We start from the raw sequence: 20,310 nt of genomic DNA on the forward strand, positions 1-20,310 counted from the left end.
GTAAAGAACCCAACTTTGAAAGGGAGATATAAGAGAGGTAGATTTGATCCCTGGGTTGGGCTTCCCTTGTGGCTCAGCTGGTAAAGAATCTGCCTGCAATGTGGGAGACCTGGGTTCAATCCCTGGGTTGGGAAGATCCCCTGGAGAAGTGAAAGGCTACCCAGTCCAGTATTCTGGCCTGAAGAATTCCATGGGAATCTTGTCCATGGGATCGAAAAGAGTCAGGCACAACTGAGAGACTTTCACTTCACTCACTTTGGGAAGATCCCCTGGAGAAGGGCATGGCAACCCACTCTAGTATTTTTGCCTGGAAAAATTCCATGGACTGAGGAGCCTGGCAGGCTGCTGACCATAGCGTCACACAGAGTCAGACATGACAGAAGTGACTTAGCACAGCATAGCACTGAGAGAGAGAAACGATTGTGACATACTGCGTCGAGTCCCTGAGTAGTAGAACATCGGTCTGGTTGAAGAAAAAACTGGTGTGGCGCATTGCACATGTACGGCATCTCTCACCGGACTGTATGGCATCTCTCACCGGACGTGTCTGAGGCATCTTAAAACCAGTGTGCCTTGAATCAAAGTTGTTACTCCATCCTCTCCCCGAAACCACTTCTCTCCTAGTTTTGCCCGTCAGAAATCTGGATGTCTTCCATGATTTCTCTAGCTCCCTAATCATCCCTCACCCAATATTTTAGCCCATCTCTTTAGGTTCTGCTGCACAGTTGTATCTTGTATCTGCATGCTTCTCATTTTTGCCACTTCTAGTCTCAGTCTGGACTACTGCAAAAACCCCACACACGTGTCTTCCTCCTCCAGCAGTTGCCCTTCTCCATACCGCAGCCACACAGAACTTACTGAAAATGAAACCACTCTCTAACAAGAAAAGAAAATATTTGAGTGACTGAGCGGTCCCTTTGAAGTGAAATCCAACCTTGTTATCATGACATAGATAGCCTGGTACGGTCAGGCTATTACATACTAATGCTTTTTCCACACCACATGGGTGCACTTCAATATAATTCTAATACTAACCACTCACATTGGCTTCAGATACACAAGGAAAGACACCACTTTGCTGACAAAGGTCCGTCTAGTTAAAGCTATGGTTTTTCCAGTAGTCATGTACGGATGTGAGAGCTGGACCTTAAAGAAGGCTGAGCACCAAAGAGTTGATGCTTTTGAATTGTGGTGCTGGAGAAGACTCTGAGAGTCCCTTGAACAGCAAGGGGATCAAACCAGTCAATCCTAAAAACATCAATTCTGAGTATTCATTGGAAGGACTGATGCTAAAACTGAAGCTCCAATACTTTGGCCATCTGATGCAAAGAGCTGACTCATTGGAAAAGACCGTGATGCTGGGAAAGATTGAGGGCAGGAGGAGAAGTAGGGGCAGAGGATGAGATGGTTGGATGGCATCACCGACTCAATGGACGTGAGTTTGAGCAAACTCCAGGAGATAGTGAAGGACAGGGAAGCCTGGTGTGCTGCAGTCCGTGGGGTCACAAAGGGTCAGACACGACTTAGTAACTTAGTCAAAAAACAATGCAAGGGAAAGCCCCTCCGTATGGGCACCCCTACTTCATATGCCAGCCACAGGCAGGAGTCTGCAGGCCCCTCATACCTACAGATCCAGGGGTTCCCACAGTTCCCTCAGGTTTAATAATTTGCTAGAACAACTCACAGAACTAGAGAGAGCGCTATACTTACTCTTACAGTTTTATTATAAAAGGTACAAATCAGAACCAACCAAATGGAATAGACACACAGTGGGAGGTCTGGGAGGATTCCTCATGCAGAGCTTCCTCGCCTCTCCCCATGGAGTCAGGGGCCTCACTTTGCCTGCCTATCTGTGGGTTCACCAGCCAGGGAGTTCCTCTGAACCTCAGCATCCAGAGCTTTACTGGAGTTCCATTACAAAGGCTGGGTTGATTAAATCCTTGGCCATGTTACCGAGCTCGATCTCCAGTCCCCTTCTCCTCCCAAAGTGCCAGCACTCTAATCCTATGTTTGATCTTTCTGGTGATCAGCCCCAATCCTGAGGCTATCCAGTGGTCTGTACTGAGTCATCTAATTAATGCAGTAAAGTCACTTCTATCATTTAGGAAATTCCAACAGATTTTGAAGCTCTCTGCCAGGAGCCACTGGGGACAGGTATATCTTTATTGTATCACAATACTTCTCAGATCTCATCTTGCACCACTCTTGCACCCCACCCACCAGACATGCTGGTCTTCTCTTAACTCCTGGACTGTGCCAACTCCTCCTCTCCCTGAGACAATTCCTTCTTCCCTGTTTCAGTCCCGCCCTATCTCCCCCAGCCTAAGAATATATGTCCAGTGCAATGGACATAACTTGGGCAAACTTTGGGAGATGGTGAGGGACAGGGAGGCCATGGCAAGTCTATGGGGTCGCAAAGAGTCGGACACCACTGGGCGACTGACCAACAACAATAAGATTATCTGATTAGAAAGCCTTTGCCTGTCTCAATGTCATCCTTTTATCTCCCCATACTTATCTGCTTCATGGGACTAATTCCAACCTGAAATGATTTGATTTATGTTTATGCCTCCATAAAATGTAAACTCCTTGATGACACAGCCTTGATTGTCTTGTTCCTTCTTTATCTTCTAGCACATACCAACATTCAGTAAATATTTATCAAACTAAAGAAAGTGGGAAAGATAATAATCAGGCCAGTTGAAGCTATTTGATTGCTAAGAAGAAGAAATGTTTAGGCTTGATGAGAAAAGTGATATGGTGAAGTTGTCAAATCAGAAGCAAGAGAATGATAGATATTTGGGGAGAATGAGTATGTGAAGTGTGATCACAGTTTATCAAATGTATTGCAGTAGGGAAAGGATTAGAGGCAGGAGGCCCTTCCAGGAGTCCAGGTAAACTGATGGAAGTCTGAACAAGGGTGGTGGAGTAGGAATGGAGTGAACAGGGGAAACTGAGGTTTTTAAGAAAGATGCCCTTGACATTTTTTCTTTTTAGGTTTAACTTTTTATTTTGAAATAATTTCAAACTGACAAAAAAGTTGCAAAAACATTATGAAGGACTCCTGTGTACCCTTCACCCAGATCCACTCATTGTTAATATGTTGCTTCATTTGCTTTATTTTTCTCTTTCTTTCTTTGTGTGTAGAGTATGCACTCTTCTGTGTTATGTTTTTCATGAATCCTTTGCAAGTAAGCTATCAACTTCATGCCTCTTCATCCCTAAACACTTCAGTGTGCATTTCCTAATGGGAAAGACATTTCACAGTGACACAATGCTTGTACCAACGCCAGGGAATTTAATGTTGATACAGTACTGTATCCAGGGTCCTAGCCCAGGAACCAGCTCAAGATCCTGCATAACAGTGAGTTGACCTGTCCCTTTAGTCCCTTTTATTTGGAATAGTTCCTTGGTCTTTGAAGGTAGACATTTTTGAAGTATGCAGGTCAATTATTTTGCAGAATACTCCTCATTTTTGGTTTGCTCAAGTTTCCTCATAACTTCACTCAGATTGGGCACTTGGGGCAGGAATGCTACATTAATGATCTTGTGTCCTAGCATCAGACAAGAGGCCCATGATATCACTTTGTCATATTATTCATGGTATGAACATAAATCGCTTAGCTAAGGTAGTGTCCACCCTGTTTCTCCATAGTAAGATTACTATGTTTCCATTGGTAATTAATGAGTAATTTATGCTGAGATCCTATGAGCCGATGTAATATGCTTTTTATTTTAATCAACCTTTTGATTTTAGTAATTTTAGCACACCTTGGTGAGTCTTGCCTGAATCAGTTATTGCCAAGGCACCTGCAAAATGGTGATTTTTCTAGCTCCATTATTTTTTCTACATTTGTTGGTTGACATTTTACTTCTTAATTATTTATTGTGGGTTCATGTATTCTTATTTTATTAATCCATTCCTGTTAGTATTCATCTTAACGCACCCACATTATTCATCAGAGTACCCCAGTGTGTTCAATGGGAGCACTGCAGATGGACTCCTGGGTCCTTTTGACAGCTCCCCATCAAGTTTTGGAGCAATTCCTTACTTTCTCATGTAACAAAATATACCAAGTTCCTCTTGTGCTTTTCCTGCCTTTGTCCTGGCACCAGCCATTACACTGAAGAGTTCTGATTCCTTTTCAGTGGGGAATGTATTTAAAAACCAAGATCTGGGAGTGAAGTGTATCTGTGGTGACTGGACTGTCATTGTTTTCCAGGTCCTTTCTTCCCTGAAGTTTTGACTCATTGAGTGAGAGAGATTTAGGTTAGGAGACTAAACAGTGGTCACCTCACAGACCGAAATCATCCAGATCCCAAACTGGAAAGATTCACAGAAGGCAAACTAGTGTACCAAGGTGCTGGTGCTAAGTCTGACTCTTTGTGACCGCATGGACTGTAGCCCACCAGGCTTCTCTGTCCATGGGATTCTCTAGCCAAGAATACTGGAGTGGGTTTCCATGCCCTCCTCCAGGGGATCTTCCCAACCGAGGGATGGAATTCACGTCTCTTATGTCTCCTTGTTGGCAGGCGAGTTCTTTACCATTGAGCTACCAGAGAAGTCTACCAAGAGGACTGCCCAAAGCCATCTTAAAAATGTGTCTTAAAAATATGTCTTACACAAATATATTCTTTGTGTAAGAATTTAAGTACTGGAGGAATAAAAGAAAACATGACTCACCCCTGCAGTCTTTAAGTTTTGTCAGCAAACACTTTTTAAATGCTAAAACTGGTTTTTCAACGTTCTCCCGGCTTCTGAAACTTCCCCAGGCTTACATGAGGGCCAGACAGCAGGTGGGGACTTGTTCTGTCGAAGCTGCAATTTGCCAGGTGGTGAAGGCTGATGCCAGGCCTTCTTGGGGACTTTCTGGGCCCTTCTTACAGATTGTCAGTGTTATCTGGAGGGAAATCAATACTGACCCAGTATCAGCTGTGGGGAAAGCACCGAACGTCCTTCACTGTTTGAATAGCGCAGTGTTCTCATCTGAACTGGGGGAGATGAGATTCAGACTTGGAGACAGAGATAAAGTCTGTTTCGAATGAGCCTTCGGGTCCCTGAAGAGTGGCGGCCACAGCGTCTTTCCCTGTTTGACCCCCTTGATAAAATGACTCCTTTCTCAGACAGGATGCCATTACTCACAAAAGACTCACACACACACACACACACACACACACACACTCTACTCTAAAACTTGCCAGTTCAAAGCTGACATGTTGGCCCTGGTTTCTTTTTCACTGCTGACTGGAAACGAAGGTGTATTATGAATACAAGTTGGAATTACCTGGGGATGTGTTTTGAGACCGCCTGGTAGACGTTCCCTTTTGGAATTGTAAGCAGCCGCACAATTGAATTAGGGATGGAACAACCACACGGGTGTCTGGTCAGAAGCAAGCATCTGTTTGCAGTACCTCTAGGGGAAAGGCAGCCAGTGATGCCAGTCTCAGCAGGGAACTCTGCTCAATGTTATGTGGCCGCCTGGATGGCAGGGGTTTGGGGGAGAATGGATACGTGTATATGTATGGCTAAGTCCCTTTGCTGTCCACCTGAAACTATCGCACTGTTCAGCGACTGTACTCCCATACAAAATGAAAAGTTAAAAAAAAATGATTCTGATCTTAGATCTGTTGACTGGGACAAGCCCAGTGCTGTTCACACTTGGCCTTCATCTTATTACCCAGAGCAAATGAGGTGGGCCTTAAAAGACAGATTCCCCTACTGCCATTTAGAGGATTAGACTCAAGAATTTATTTTCAGTATAAAAGGAGATTGGGAGAAAAGTAGTTCTGATTCAGTAGGTTCTTCCTAATCTGCTTCAGTGGAGCTTTTGAGATTGATTACTCAAGTCCCAGAGAACACGCAAAGGCTGAGCTTATGGACTAATATCACATAATTGATACAGGATCAATTTCCATTTCTACAGTCTCAGCAGGGACCCGGTTAGGGACATTATCTATGATGGAGTGACGTGATAAAGGTACAGGACCCAGGGTGGGTTTCAGCGAGGGCACTGTCCCTGTACTTGAGTTGGGATAGGTTGATCAGTGCTCATAAGAACAGAGATCGAAGAAGCGTGGTATAAAGATGCATCACTGGATGAGTGATGCATGCGTTACTGATTGAGTATTACTGCCTCATCATTTTTTCCTAACATGGGGCTGGTGGCAGAAGCTGATTGTTTTGATTCAGGTATATAGAAACTTGAAAATACTTTATTACCCTCATATTACAGAAGAAAAACTTGATTATTTTAAAAATGTAGAAAATACAACAAACAAAGAAAAAAATTAAAAGTCATTCACTGTCCCACTTCCTAGGGAGAACACCTGTAAACAGATTGACATATACTTTAACATTTTTCTATGCTTAAATACATATTTTTATTAAGAATCCATTCATTCCTGCGTTCATGCTCTTTCGTGTCTGACTCTTTGCGACCCTATGGACTGCAGCCCACCCGGCTCCTCTGTCCATGGGAGTCTCTAGGCAAGAACACTGAAGTGGGGCACCATTTCCTCCTGCAGGGGATCTTCCTGACCCGGGGGCCAAACCCGTGTCTCCTGCATCTCCTGCACTGGTAGGTGGATTCTTTACCTGTGAGCCACCAGGGAAGCCCAATACATTCATCACTCTATCACGTACTTTGTCTTTCACTTAACCGCTTTGCAGCTCACGTTTCCATGTCAATACTGCAGTATCCTTTTTTTTTTTTTTTTTGTAAGTTTTTTAAAAAGATTTTTTTGGTGTGGACCATTTTTAAAGTCTTTATTGAATTTGTTACAATATTGCTTCTATTTTATGTTTTGGTTTTTATTTTTGGCCCTGAGGCATGGGGATTCTTAGTTCACCTGCCAGGGATCAAACCCACACCCCCTGCATTAGAAGGTGAAGTCTTAACCACTGGACCATCAGGGAAGTCCCTTTTTGCTAGTTTGAAATACAAAACCAACAGATGCTCTTGTTAAAAATTTCTAAGTATAGAATAAAAAGTATTTCTCCTACCTTCCAGTCTTCCTTCCTTCCTGTAACCCTAAGACTGTATACTTCATGTTTCTCTCCAGAAAATTTCTATGGACACACACACACAAATAGTATTCAATTAATGAATGTATCACAAGGTAGTAAGTAAAATCCTGTTATGTGGAAAATCAGGGTTTTTCCAACTTCAGTGAACATCTTTGTGATTAAGCATTTGCACACAGCCATGATTATTTCCCTGAGATAAACTCCAGAAAACAAATCGCACCATTTTAGCATGTCTGATATGTGCAGTGCATTCGCCTTTCATATGATTTATGCCAGTTTCTCACTGTCATCCATAAGCAACTTTGACTTTTTAAAAATCTTTAAAAGTATAACACATATAGAAAAGTGTCCAAGTCACGGGTTAAACCTGCCCTGTCCAATATGGTAACCACCAGCCACACGTGGCAGCTGAAGTGTGTAACACTAGAAATGTGGATGGTCCAAATTGAGGTATGCTGGAAGTGTAAAATACCCAGTTTCGAAGAACTGGTCCAGAAAAAAGTCCTGGGAAATATTTCATTAATGATTTTATGCTAATAATATATTGAATGACATTTAGGATGTAGTCTGTTTAGTAAAGATATATGAGTAAAATTGATTTCACTTGTCTAATTTCACTGTTTTAGTGTAGTTACTAGGGAAATGCAAGTCACATGTGTGGCTTCCACTGTATGTGTCGTGGACAGCACAGAGTAGGACCCCGTACAGATCCTCAGATAATAAACCCGCCACTGAGGGATGCACTCCTGATAGGCTCTCTTCCTCTCCAGCTCCTCCCGCCCCACGCCCACCTGTGCCTCAGTTGCAGCCAGTGCTCTTAGAACTACTGTAGCCCCCCTCACCACCAACAGTCCTCTGTCAGGTTCAGTTCAGCCGCCCAGTCATATCCGACTCTTGGTGACCCCATGGACTGCAGCACGCCAGGCTTCCCTGTCCATCACCAACTCCCGGAGCTTGCTCAAAACTCATGTCCATCGAGTCAGTGATGCCATCCAACCATCTCATCCTCTGTCATCCCTCTCCTCCTGCCTTCAGTCTTTTCCTCTGTCAGGAATGATCAGTAAACACGTGGTGAATGCCCACTTTGAAGGTAATGGGGTACTAAGACCGTAACCTACCAGAACCGACCAGGAGTACAAGCTCTAAGTTGCATCATCTGTTAATTGGTGAGAAAGGGCATGTATTTCGACTTCAGGAACTGCTGCTGGAGTCAACATCATGCTTCTGCTGAAATGTGCACACAGAGAATGGGCAGACGGAATACACAGGCTTGATGGACAGTTCATTGATGGAAGGCTGCCATCTCTTATCAGCCCTCCGCTTTCACTTCCTTACTTATTAATTGTACCAGACACACCCTTGGTGCACACACCGTTTCATCAAACACGAATGCTGTTCCCACATTGGCTTCCACACCCAACCTGAAGTGTGGAAACAAAATGCAGAGAAGTAGGAAGAAAAAAGCCCTAGGGATTAGCGTGTGACTCTTTCTTCCTTTCTGCCCTATTGTTGGCTTATGTCTTGTTCTTTGAGTCACTTTTTCATTGGACTCAATTTTAGAGTAAAAAATAAATAAAAGATTTTTCAAAGCACATCATAAAGTATTTGGGCTTGATTGTATGCTCAATTATTTGGAATGTGGCCAAAATCCTTGCTTCATTCCATTGCTTCACTCAGAGTAGCTTCTGTAGGGAAGGTCTCCAAGGTGAGAGAAATTAAAGAAATATCTCTGCTGCAACTTGTCCTCATTTTCACTCTTTTGTTGTTATATCATGCTTAATTTTATAAGAATAATGTTTCTAGCCCTTTGGAGCCCTCCACTTAGTTTTTATAAAATTGCATTGTAATAAATTCAAGAGTCAACATAACCTTTTAATAAGAAAAATAAGACTTCTCTTTCAAAGATTCCCTCTCCCCTGAACTATAAGGATAAGGGAAATATCTTGTTGAAATGAGTGTGAACTAAGAACAGAAAGAGCTCCATCTTTGTTCCGTGATTAAACTTACTAGATGAACTTGAACACATATCTTCTAAGCCTTAATTTTGCCATCTGTGAACTGGGGACAGAGTGTTCCCCCTTCTTCCTATGTTCAGATGGGTTTGCAATAAAAGCAATACATTGGATGAAAAAGTAATAAATTATTCCCCAGGCTGCAGTGATCTTGACATTTGCAATTCCTTCCTGACTCGATTCTGTGATTATAAGTAATGAATGCTTTCACTCTTTCCAACCACTGTGTTTCAACACACTGGTAAAATTTAAAGACCTCTTTCTTATCACAGTAAGCCAAGCTATAATTTTCACCTTACACAGACTTCTAAGCACCTTTTTTCCCTCTTTGTATTCAAAGCTGAGCATATACTTCTTAAGGTTTTTCTACTTTCCCTCTTTGTCCCATTACCAAAGTGTTAAGCAAATTTTTAAAGTTATAAGTTAAACAAGATTGAATCACCTTCCACCAGCACTGGGTGAGCCAGAGACACACACACATACAAAACTCCATAAATCCTTTTCTGATTAAAAGATCTGTTAAAACTTTGACAATAAAGCAGTTCTCTCTCTTCTCATCATTAGGAAGAAGCCAATATCTGTGAAATGACAGCATGATGAATGCTGTCAAACCTAATGAAAGCATGACTCAGTACTGAATAATACAGTATAAAACATTATTACCTCTTTTTAAAGGGCTTATACACTATATACATTTATTTTTATTTTCAGATTATAGTTGATCCCTGAACAACTCAGAGGTTAAGCCACCTATAATTTTTCGTTGCCTTTTCCTATCTGTGGTTCCTTTACATCCTCAGAGTCAACCAACCTCAAACCATGAAGTACTATAGCATTTCCTATTGAAAGATATCTGTGTATAAGTGGACCTGTGCAATTCAAACCCATGTTGTTCGAGGGTCAGCTGCAATTTTCCTATCAAAAATGCTACTTCCCAACTTAATTTGCCATTCTCAACGTTTTGAAAGCATTATCAAATAAAAGCAAAACAGAGTATAAGCTGAAAAAATCTATAGATCTCTCTGGCCCATGGCTATAGCTAAGGTTTCATTAACAGTTTCAGCTGAAATACTTCCTCAGATAGCTCACCTACGACCTCTGGACCCTGACACTGTCTCCAATCATGAGGTCAACAGCTGATCCCCCATGTGTGCCTGAGCCCCGCCCCATCTGTGGGTTTGGCAGAATCTGCTAGACTCCGACGTGTCTGCTTCTTTGGGCACCAGAGTCTCTCTTGGGATTCCAGTGAGTGCCACCTGCCTCTCCACATGGGATGCTGCCAAGCAGACCAGATTCCTCCAAGAGCCAAGTCCCCTCCCTTCCTGTCTTTGACATACTGTTAGAGCAGTCCTCAGACAATATTCTTTGTGCCTTGGCATTTTGCAGAGATTTGGTCAAGCAGCTCTTTGGGTTTTTACTTACTGACTTCCTGTTCTCTGGTGTGTTGGACAGGAAGCCCATTGAAGAGAAGGATGAAGGACAGAGAGAGTCAGGCCAAGAACTAATCCCCTTCTATACTCAGGGTTGCCCCTTTCCTTGAGGATGAATGTCTCTTTTCTGGACATGAATGATCTCCCAGTGGGCTTCAGTAGTCCCCACCAGAACTTTCTTCTGGCTTCCTTACTAGTTCACTCAACAAGCTGGAACCTCCTACAGTGGGCACATCCTAATTCCCTCGTGGCTCAGTCAGTAAAGAATCTGCCTGCAATGCAGGAAACCCGGGTTCAATCTGTGGGTGGAGAAGATCCCCTGGAGGAGGGCATGGCAACCCAATCCAGTATTCTTGCCTGGAGAATCCCATGCACAGAGGAGCCTGGCGGGCTGCAGTCCATAAGGTCTCACAGAGTTAAACATGACTGAAGTGACTTAGCACACACGCAAGGATGAGCTAAGATGCCTACTAAGTGAGGATGTGTTTCTGTTTGGGTGAAGACCACCCCAAACCAACCCCCGGGGATTGAACTTGAGGTTGAGAGACTGTGAGCTGAGGATGGGAGCAAGTCTGCCAGTGGTGAGGATGGAAGTCGGGGTGGGAGTAGGCAGGGTGTGGGGGAAATTGGAGAACTTTCAGGAAACATTGGGGTGCTTGATCCCTTCACTCAGGTCTGCCTTCTCCCTGCAGAACGACATCTTCGAGTGGTCGAGGGACCACCGAGTCCATCACAAGTACTCGGAGACGGACGCTGACCCGCACAATGCCCGCCGGGGCTTCTTCTTCTCCCACATCGGCTGGCTGTTTGTCCGCAAGCATCGGGACGTCATTGAGAAGGGGAGGAAGCTTGACGTCACCGACTTGCTGGCTGACCCCGTGGTCCGGTTCCAGAGAAAGTAAGTGAGCAATCACCATCGATGTCTCTGAGGGACAGGACCCAGAGACAGAGCCCAGTGGGGTGTAATAATATCCCCAGGCAGTTGCCCTGCAGATTGGATCTTCTTAGGGTCACTCTCTGTTGATTCATTCCCTTTTGATCATGATGTTTTTCTCTGTTCACACATTTGTTTTGAATTTGACCTTGATTTTGAAATGGAGTTCCTGTAAGCCCACTTGTCGTTTCTTTCCGACCCATCTGCGTGACTGATTTCATGGAATGTTTCTGTTGTTTTCCTCACTCGCTCGTCCATGTTTCCCTGGGCTGGCGAGGAGGGCAGAGAGGATTTGCTTTATTTTAGTGACACACTGGACTCCAACGGGACTGGCCTCCCTGGCGGTCCCCTGCTCTGTGCTCCGGGAATTCTCCCCTCCCCGACTCCTGGAAATGTTAACACCGGAAGGTTTCTGTGCAGAGAAAACATGCCCGGGTAACAAAGAGCCTCAAAGCGCTTGTGTGCATGTACGATGTCAGCTGAGCGGTTTCAGCCCGTCAGCGTTTACAGGGTGAATCTCCTTTCAACAACCCCCCGGTGATAGCCTGCCTCTCACTGTGCGGCAAGTGGGGAGCATCCAAGGTTCACATTTCCACTAGGAAGCCGGCTTGGCTGCATCCGTGTTGCTCTAGATCTGCAGAGTTGGCCACAATGTGTTTGTGTTAGTTGCTCCACCATGTATGACTCTCTGCGACCCCATGGACTGTAGCCCACCAGGCTCCTCTGTGCATGGGATTCTCCAGACAAGAATACTGGAGTGGGTTGCCATTGCCCTCTCCAGGGGATCTACCTGACCCAGAGATCGAACCCGGGTCTCAGGCACTGTAGGCAGATTCTCTACCATCTGAGCCACCAGGGAAACTCATGTTGGTTTAAATCAGCAGAGTTGGCCACGATGAGAGCACTTATAAATAGGTTCCTTGCCCCCAAAACAATGGATTTATGTGCACAGAGAGATGATTTGAGGATGGCATTCTAGTGAGATCCTTGAGTTGGTATGGTGGACAAATGGTCCCTGGATACCATCTCCACTGACAGGCAAGAATCATTTGAAGCGTTCTCTCAAACAGAATCTCCTGATAATGGAAATGGAGTCTGTACCTGTGATGTGAAGTTCCTTGCGTGAGAGGAAGTATGGCTTTGAAATGTGCCCCTTTGATCCTTAGCCTCTCTTCTCACATCGAAGATGGTGGTGAGAAAAGGGAGGGTGGAAGAGACAGATTGCACAGGCCTGCACTTGAGCACCTCCACATCCTTGCAAAAGAGTTGACTGCTCTCAGGGCTCAGTTTTGGCTGTAAGATGGGGGTAACAGTAGTACCTGTCTCTTACAGCTTTTGTGAGGACATAATGAAAACAAAAAGGATGGGAAATGCCTGGCACATAGTATAGATTCGTGATGACTCACGCCCTAGGCAGGAGCTACTCCAGTCCACCCCCTGCTTTCTTTTCTTTTTTTTTAAGGTGTGCTGGGTCTTTGCTCCGGTGGGCTCAGGAGTTGTGGTGCATGAGATTAGTTGCCAGCATGTGGGACGACCTTAGTTCCCCAACCAGGGATCAGACCTTTTGTCCCCTGCATTAGAAGGAGGATTCTTAATCACAGGACCACCAGGGAAGTCTGCGAACCTCCGCTTTCGTTGGCTTCATCACAGGCTGTTCTTTGTCTCCTCCATACAGTTCTTTGAGGCAGATGCAACACGTTATCGATAGCCAAAAGTTTTATAGCAGAAAATAATAAGATGCTTTCAATTAAATGACTTCTTGATTCTAATTTTTTTATCATGAGGGTAAAATAGGAAAATCTGCAGAATTCAGAGAAGTAGAAAGAAAATCACCCACCGTTCTAACACATAAACACAACCACAGTTTAGATTCTATAATATCTTCTACATTTATGCATACATTTGACATATTTTTACATGATGAAAGTCATACTGCTTATGTAATTTTATGTCTTGCCTTTTAACTTCAGATTATGTTGTAGGCACCATTATCCAAGGCTGCATGGGTTCACTGTTTGAGTGTCAGAGTTTATTTAACCATCACTCCAGGACAGGATATGTATGTCGTTTCCAATTTTGTGATATAAATGATGTTGCTATACAATTAGTAATGCTTTGGGACAATCAGACCTTAGATTAACTTGAAGAGCTCAGATGAGAAGGCAGAGGATCTTCTATTTTATTCATGAGAAGTGAGCCGAGTATAATAGTGTGGTTTCTCTGAGCATAAAAATGGAAATTTTTTTTCAAGTTTTCCCTTTTAAACAATGTGGTAATCTGATTCATTAGGTGTATACTCATGGTACATATGTCCAAAGACTATCTCTAAAGGCAGGCAGAAGAACAAAGACCGTTTCAGCATGTTTCCTGAATAGATGTCTGAGAACATCTATCATTACCAGTTCAGTGACCTAAGGATTGTAGTATCAGAAACCATTCATTCACAGTATCATTTCATATATCATTGAGCTCCTGCTGGAAGTCAGAGCCGAGGATACAGTCTTAAAGATTGGTCTCAGTTCCCCCAGAGTTTGCAGACTAGCAGGGAACCCACAAATTAACTTACCGATAATTATATTCTAGAGGGAGGAGACTGATATATAATAGGGTAGAGTAAGGCACCATGGGAACACAGAGAGGGGTCTCCTAGCCCACCCTGCAGGCTGGAAGGAACTAACTCCCAAGCCACGACCTGAAGGATGAGAAGTTAGATAAGGACGGGGGCAAGAATATTTATTATGCCTGTCACTTCATAGACGTCTTTCGAGCCCTTGAGTTTGGGAGATTTTTAAAAATCAGTTAACCCATGCCTTCCATTTTTCCTATGAGAAAACAAATAAACAAAATGTAAATAGAAAGTTGGGAATAGAAGTACTGTCAGTCTGTTTGCACTACTATAACAAAAATACTGACGACCAGGTGGCTTACTCTACAGACATTTATTTCTCACAGTTTTGGGGGCTGGGAAGCCCAAGATCAAGGCACCGGAAGATCTGGTGAGAGCCTGCTTCCTGGTTCCTAGATAGTTGTCTTCTTGTCTCCTCACAGAGCAGAAGGGGCAAGAGAGCTCTCTGGGGTCTCTCTCGTAAGAGTCCTAATTCTGTTCATGAGGGCTTCACTTTTGTGACTTACTCACCCCCCGGAGCCCTTCATTATCTTGAGGATTAGATTTCAACATGTGAAGTTCGTTGTTCAGCCGCTCAGCCTTGTCCAACTCTTTGCGACCCCATGGACTGAAGTCCGCCAGGCTCCTCTGCCCATGGGATTCTCCAGGCAAGAGTACTGGAGTGGGTTGCCATGCCCTCCTCCAGGGCATCTTCCTGACCCAGAGATTGAACTCGCATCTCCTGCACCTCCTGCATTGCAAGCAGGCTCTTTACCACTGAGCCACCAGGGAAGCCCTAAGACCCGATGCAGCCTCACAAAGAAATAATAATAATAAAAGAATCACTGAACTACAGGAAGAGAGCTACATTTATGAAGCCAGCTTTACCCATCCTGTCATTCAGGCCCCATAGAGGAGGCAGATTCCTTAAGGAATAAGTCCTTGCTCATAGAGACGGGAGCTGGAGCAGTGGGTCCCATCACGGGTGGCACTGCCACATCGGGTCTCAGACCTTGCTGTTCTGTGCCAAGTGGGAGGGGCATCTTGAAAAACAGAAGACGATGCTCACTCTGAGCCAAGTCTTGTGCCATTTCAGCAGCACTCCTTAGAGAGTCCCTCTCCTGGATGGAATTCCCATCCCCTCTGTGGTCCTCTGAGGACAACAGTCCTTGTTCCATTTTTAGTGGCTGGGGTTTGCCACTGATTCCACTACCTCCTGGAGAGCAATGTTTGTGCAAAGAAACCCAGAGTTTTCTCAAACAGGCAATTGTGTAAATGACAGAGACCCAGGATTTAGAGACTCCTCCTTCAGTCAGAAGGTTGCCCAGGTGGCACAATAGTAAAGAATCCACCTGTCGAGCAGGAGACCCGTATTCAGTCCCTGGGTTGGAAAGATTCCCTGGAGGAGGAAATGGCAACCCACTCCTTATTCTTGCCTGGAGAATCCCATGGACAGAGGAGCCTGGTGGGCTACAGTCCATGTGGTCCCAAAGAGTCAGACACCTTCAATCAGAACACAAGCACTGATCATTTTATTTTATTTATTTTTTTGGCCACTGTGTGCGGCATGTGAGAATCTTAGTTCCCCAACAAGGGATTGAACCAATACCTCCTGAAGTGGAAATGTGGCATCTTAACCACTGGACCACCAGGGACGTCCCCTAGCACTAATATTACAGTTGATGGATCCACTGTGCTTGGTCATCCTAATGACAACCCATCAAAAGAAAAGCTTGCCTGACAGCCAAGCTTGCTCAGCTTTCCATTATACAGTCTAATAAAAGAGAGAAAATAGTGGCCTTAAGGGTAATAGGGCTTTCCTCGTGACTCAGCTGGTAAAGAATCTGCCTGCAATGTGGGAGACCGGGGCTCAATCCCTGGGTTGGGAAGATCCCCTGGAGAAGGGAAAGGCTACCCACTCCGGTATTCTTGCCTGGAGAATTCCATGGACTCTATAGTCCATGGGGTCGCAAAGAGTTGGACACGACTGAGCGACTTCCACTTAAGGGTAATAGGAAAGTGGCACAGTTCAGTTTTAGTTCCAGACTTTTCCTCTAAGAGGTCATTCTACCAAGGTGATTACAAGCAGGTACCTGGACAACTTCAGGTTTCGCTCTGTTTAGTTGTGAATGCTGAAAGGACGGGCATTAGGAGATGAGAGGGCTAGAACCAGTGGTATCTCATTTAGACCATGGCGGTTCGGGTCCCTGCCTGGCTCCTGTGCCTTCAAGAGCTGTGTTTGTCCTCGCAGGGCAAGAAGATCACAGAGCACAAGGGCTTGCCACCTGGAACCTCCTTCCACTTCTAGACCTTGCCTTAGGCTCCTAGGATCCTGGAATGCCCTGCCCAAGTGTCTCTGAGCTCACTTTCAGAGTCTGTACCAGCCTCCCCCAGGCTTTGTCCTCCTGAAGGGAAGTGCATGAGCCCTAGACCAAGAGTCGCCATGTTGGTGTGGGGAGGAGCTTAGACGCCTGGGCCTGGATTTCCACACAAAGAAGACAGACGTGGGAAGAGAAGGGGTTAGGCCACAGCTAAGGGCCCCCACCTCTTCTCTTGGCCTGGACCCTGAAAATGTTGGGAGTGAGCCTAGAAGGGGCTACTCATAAGGTTGACAGTGGGTCTATTAGGTGGGAATTGTGTTTGTCTTAAGATAGAAGTTCATTTCTCTCACATATGAAAGAATTGTATGGGTCCAGGTTATGGCAGCCATACAGAGCCAGGAGAGGACTGGATTCTTTCATCTTTCTGCTCCGTCCTTAGCATATGACTTTCCATGTTTCATTCTATGGTCCAAGGTTACCACTAGCGTTCCACCCAAAGGAAGGTGGCGGTGGGGGGGGGATGGGATTCTGCTGTGTGTGTTTAGTCCCTCAGTCCCTGACTCTCTGTGGCCCCATGAACTGTAGCCCATCAAGCTCCTCCATCCATGGGATTTTCCAGGCAAGAATACTAGAGTGGGTCGCCATTTCCTCCTCCAGGAGATCTTTCCAACCCAGGGATCGAACCAGCATCTCTTGTAATCTCCTGCATTGGCAGGTGGGTTCTTTACCACTGAGCCACGTGAGAATCCCTTAGAAGAGATGAAAATGTGTAAAGCTTGCCATTTCAGGAAGAAAGGCATTTGAATGGCTAGAATCTTTTTGAGGTCAATTTCACCTCACTTTCTCTCCTTATTTATTATCATTTGTCTTTTTTTTTTCCTTTCTAAGGACAAGCACCAAATCTCTCGGTGATACCTTCCTTCTTATGACTTTGTTTTAGTCCTTTCTGTGTAAACCCTAAGTGTATTTCTCTGTTGGTAACATCACATAACCAAGACAGAGCAGTCAAACAACAAGTCTACAATTGACTCATCTTCACTTCTCTATGGTCACAGCTTCATCTTCCACTTGGGGGATTCCCTAGGTGGGTGGGATGAATCACCTGGGAATTTACAAACAAGTTGGCTCCATCTCTGTTGACCAAATCCATTGCTCTTTGGTTCTGGCTCCATGCTGGGTCTTGGGGAGTCTCTCTCCACCCTGAGTTCTTTTGCCTTGCAGCCCTACTCTAACTGTTGCTAGAGTGATACAACAATTCTTGTTTAGAATTTAGTGACTTTGAATGGCTGAGCACATTGGTTGGCTAATTGTGTCTTATGGAAAATTCTATAGAAATCACCCCCAAAGGAGAGATTCTAGATAATGAGACATTCAAACATCCAAACATGTGGATGAGATGTTGGGGACAGAGCCTTTCAAGCATAAACACCCTCTGTAGCTCCCTTGCTCATCAGTCACTTGTGGTTTGACCACTGCCTGTCTCACTTGGGTCCTTGATGGTCTTGCAAGGGCGGAATCAAACTGTCCCCAGGGTGAGCATCACTCAGGCATGCTGTATGCAGAGCCCAGCTCTTGGGCATCGTCTCTGCCCACTCACATCTCGATAATGAAAGTCTTTGAACGTCCCCCGTGGTTCAGTGGCTAAGACTTCGCACTCCCAGTGCAGGGGGGCCAGGTTTGATCCCAGGTCAGAGAACTAGATCCTGCATGCTGCAGCTAAGAGTCCAAACACAACTAAAAGATCCCACATGCCTCAGGGAAGATTGAAGATCCCGAGTGCCACAGCTAAGACCTGGTACAGCCAAATAAAGAAATATTAAAAAATAATGGAAGCCGTGAGGCACATGGGCATCCCTTGTGGCTCAGATGGTAAAGAATCTGCCTGCAATTCTGGAGAACCTGGGTTCAATCCCTAGGTTGGGAAGATCCCCTGGAGAAGGGAATGGCAACCCACTCCAGTATTATTGCCTGGAGAATCCCATGGACAGAGGAGCCTGGCGGGCTGCAGTTCACACGGTGGAAAAGAGTTGGACCCGACTGAAGCAACTGATACCCACGTGAGACACATGGCTCAAGGCATCCAGCCTCCTTTTCATTTCTACGTGTATCACTTGTCATTCAATACTGTGTTTTGAATATTTGCTGCATACCAGGCTCTGCTCTAGATGCTGGCAATGGAACAGGGACAAGAGAACCAGATTCTGGACAGAACTTGCTCTTTCTGTCTAGAGCCCAATTTGGATTTGGGAAAGTGAGAAAGGAAGCCTCGCTAGGCATTCGCCCATGGTCGGACTGGGTGTCTCTCTCCATGGACGCCTTGGCTGCTCCCTGTTCCACCTCTTCTGTTACTCAGTCCTGTCTCCTGAAGCTGTTTCCAGCTCATGCCATCTTGTTGATGGGCCTCTTACCATCTTGGCTGTCTTTGTCTCTTTCCCTGCCAGAGGGCTTTGTTCCTTGGTGCCCTTCTCTGCACGAGGACAGTTTCCCCTCCTCTGTCACACAGCGTTCTCCCTTTTGATGTTCCCCATGTTTTCCTCTCCTCCAGCCTCTTGAGAGAACAAAAGCCATTCAGCCTATTGCTCAGGCGTTTTGTTTTGATGGCGCGAGGGTTTTGTCCTCTTGTAATCTCTCCTCGCTCCATTGTCTTGCCCAGGTTTATTCTTTTCACACATTCTTTGTATCTGTAAATGTTCCTTCTCCTTGAATCTTTTCTTCCACTTGAGTGCTCAGTCGTGTCCGACTCCTTCTGACCCCGCAGACTGTCACCCGCCAGGCTCCTCCGTCCATGGAATTTTCCTGACAAGAATACTAGGGTGGGTGGCCATTTCCTCCTCCAGGGAATCTTCCCAACTCAGGGATCAAACCCACATCTTTTGGGTTTCCTGCACGGGCAGGTGAATTCTTTACCACTAGCGCCACCTGGGAAGCCCTGTGAGAGACAGCCTATCTCTGGTTAACAGCTTGGGCCCTGGAATCTTCTCTCCCACTCTGTCCTCACTTTAAAACTGTCACATCTTATCCGGGCTCTGTAAAACTTATAAGAATGAAATAATTTATTTCTTTGAATAACTTTCTCTATATCCAGCTGTCGTTGACAGGAGTTAAAATTCTGAATTTCTGAGGTCCAAGGACTTGATAAAAATCAGTGGAAGAAGTATGAGCTGTATTCAGTCAGATCCCTTTTGTTAAAAGTCAATAAGGAAGAGGTGGAACAATCCCAAGCCAAACTTCTGGCCTTTCCTTTAAAAACATTTTTATTGGGGTATTGTTGCCTTACAATGTTGTTTTTGGCCTTTCTAAAAGACTCTGCTGTGGTCAAACACCTGGATGATACTCTGGAATACAGGACATGATTCAATATTGAGGTGGCAGTACCAACAAAGCTTCCCAGTTTTAGTGGCTAAAAATTTGGACAGGGGAGAAACCATGTGGCCCATAGTTCAAGAACTCATTTTGACTTTTTGAAAATTTCCAAGTGAAAATGTCATGTGTTTGCCTCTGTAAGAGGTACTTTTCCTACTAGGACTTTGGGAGAACTTGCTTCTGTGTGTGTATGTGTGTGCATGTGTGTGTGTGAATACACACATCAACCACGTTAGTATCATTTTTCTTTCCCCACACTGACCATCCATGTCTATGTGTGAAATTCCCCTGCAAGATGAAGAGACAGTGTCTCGAATGTCATCTGAATATTCCAGTCACGAACATGTTAGACATATTAATCAGTAGGTGTCAATGGATTTTTGAACTGCTGTTTGTAAAGTGTTATCTTTGCTTCATTACTGATGGCAATAAGGCATCTTCTTGTATCTTCGAGTCAGTTCAGTAGGCAATAATAGCTGCTGTTTATCCTGGTGGCTCAGATGGTAAAGATCTGCCTGCAATGCAGGAGACCCGGGTTCAATCCTTGGGTCTGGAAGATCCCCTGGAGAAGGGAATGGTTACCCACTCTAGGATTCTAGCCTGGAGAATTCCATGGAC

At 44.9% G+C, this 20,310-nt stretch overlaps 1 protein-coding gene across 1 annotated transcript in view; it reads left to right on the top strand.

The window, feature by feature from the left end:
- The window catches only part of SCD5 (stearoyl-CoA desaturase 5), a 177,786-nt gene that overhangs the window by 118,315 nt on the left and 39,161 nt on the right, over positions 1-20,310 (top strand). The window contains exon 3 of the mRNA XM_025289812.3: positions 11,162-11,367. Coding sequence (XP_025145597.1) covers positions 11,162-11,367 — 206 coding nt within the window. The remainder of the gene's footprint in view (positions 1-11,161; positions 11,368-20,310) is intronic.

This window comes from Bubalus bubalis, chromosome 7 (genome assembly GCF_019923935.1).
Source record: "Bubalus bubalis isolate 160015118507 breed Murrah chromosome 7, NDDB_SH_1, whole genome shotgun sequence".
Classification (NCBI taxonomy): domain Eukaryota; kingdom Metazoa; phylum Chordata; class Mammalia; order Artiodactyla; family Bovidae; genus Bubalus; species Bubalus bubalis.